We start from the raw sequence: 616 nt of genomic DNA on the forward strand, positions 1-616 counted from the left end.
CTAGCTGGAAAGCAATGCCGTCTTCCTTTCCCTCAACGGTCATTGACTATGAGTTCTGCACCGTTCAAGGACTTGTCATACTGTCCGACGATGAACTTATCATCGTGATCGAGGCGACGCTAGTTTCGAGATCTTGGGCACTGGAAAGGTGGCTAGCAGGCAGGTTTGACGGCTGGCTAAACCCTGCCCAAGATGGTACAGCTAGCAACAGATAACACGCTGCGTTCGACCTGGATGTGGTAGATTCCTGCGCGTAATTCCTATTCTAACGGCGCTGCTTGGCACCTTCGAAGTGGCTTCTGCTTTGAGGTTTTCATTGCAGGCTCAGGTATTCGCCAAGACGGCCGTTGGCAAACCCGCCCGCTCGGTTCTGCGCATGTTCCAGAGTTCCTGACGCCTTGTCCTCCTTTTCGGGGGAAGGTCTTCTTCGCGGAGCCACGCGTCCACCGTGTGGTACAGCGACAGTTGGCTGCGTCCAGCCAGCGGGACGTTGTTGTGCGTATCAAAAAAGTGCACATGCCACGACTGCAAGTACATGACGTGGGATGCCCACTCTTCCATGCCATCAAATACATACGACGCCGATATCACCTGCGGTAACAGTCATGTTCGCAAT

General features: G+C 53.9%; 1 protein-coding gene across 1 annotated transcript in view; it reads left to right on the plus strand.

Annotated features, from left to right (window-relative positions):
• H310_11618 (hypothetical protein) overlaps positions 1-257 on the plus strand; it is a gene marked incomplete at both ends in the record, with an annotated part of 1,142 nt that extends 885 nt beyond the window's left edge. Inside the window, one exon of the mRNA XM_008878347.1 lies at positions 244-257. Coding sequence (XP_008876569.1) covers positions 244-257 — 14 coding nt within the window. The remainder of the gene's footprint in view (positions 1-243) is intronic.
• Positions 258-616: the final 359 nt, after the last annotated feature.

Source organism: Aphanomyces invadans, assembly GCF_000520115.1.
Source record: "Aphanomyces invadans strain NJM9701 unplaced genomic scaffold supercont1.32, whole genome shotgun sequence".
Lineage (NCBI taxonomy): Eukaryota > Oomycota > Saprolegniomycetes > Saprolegniales > Verrucalvaceae > Aphanomyces > Aphanomyces invadans.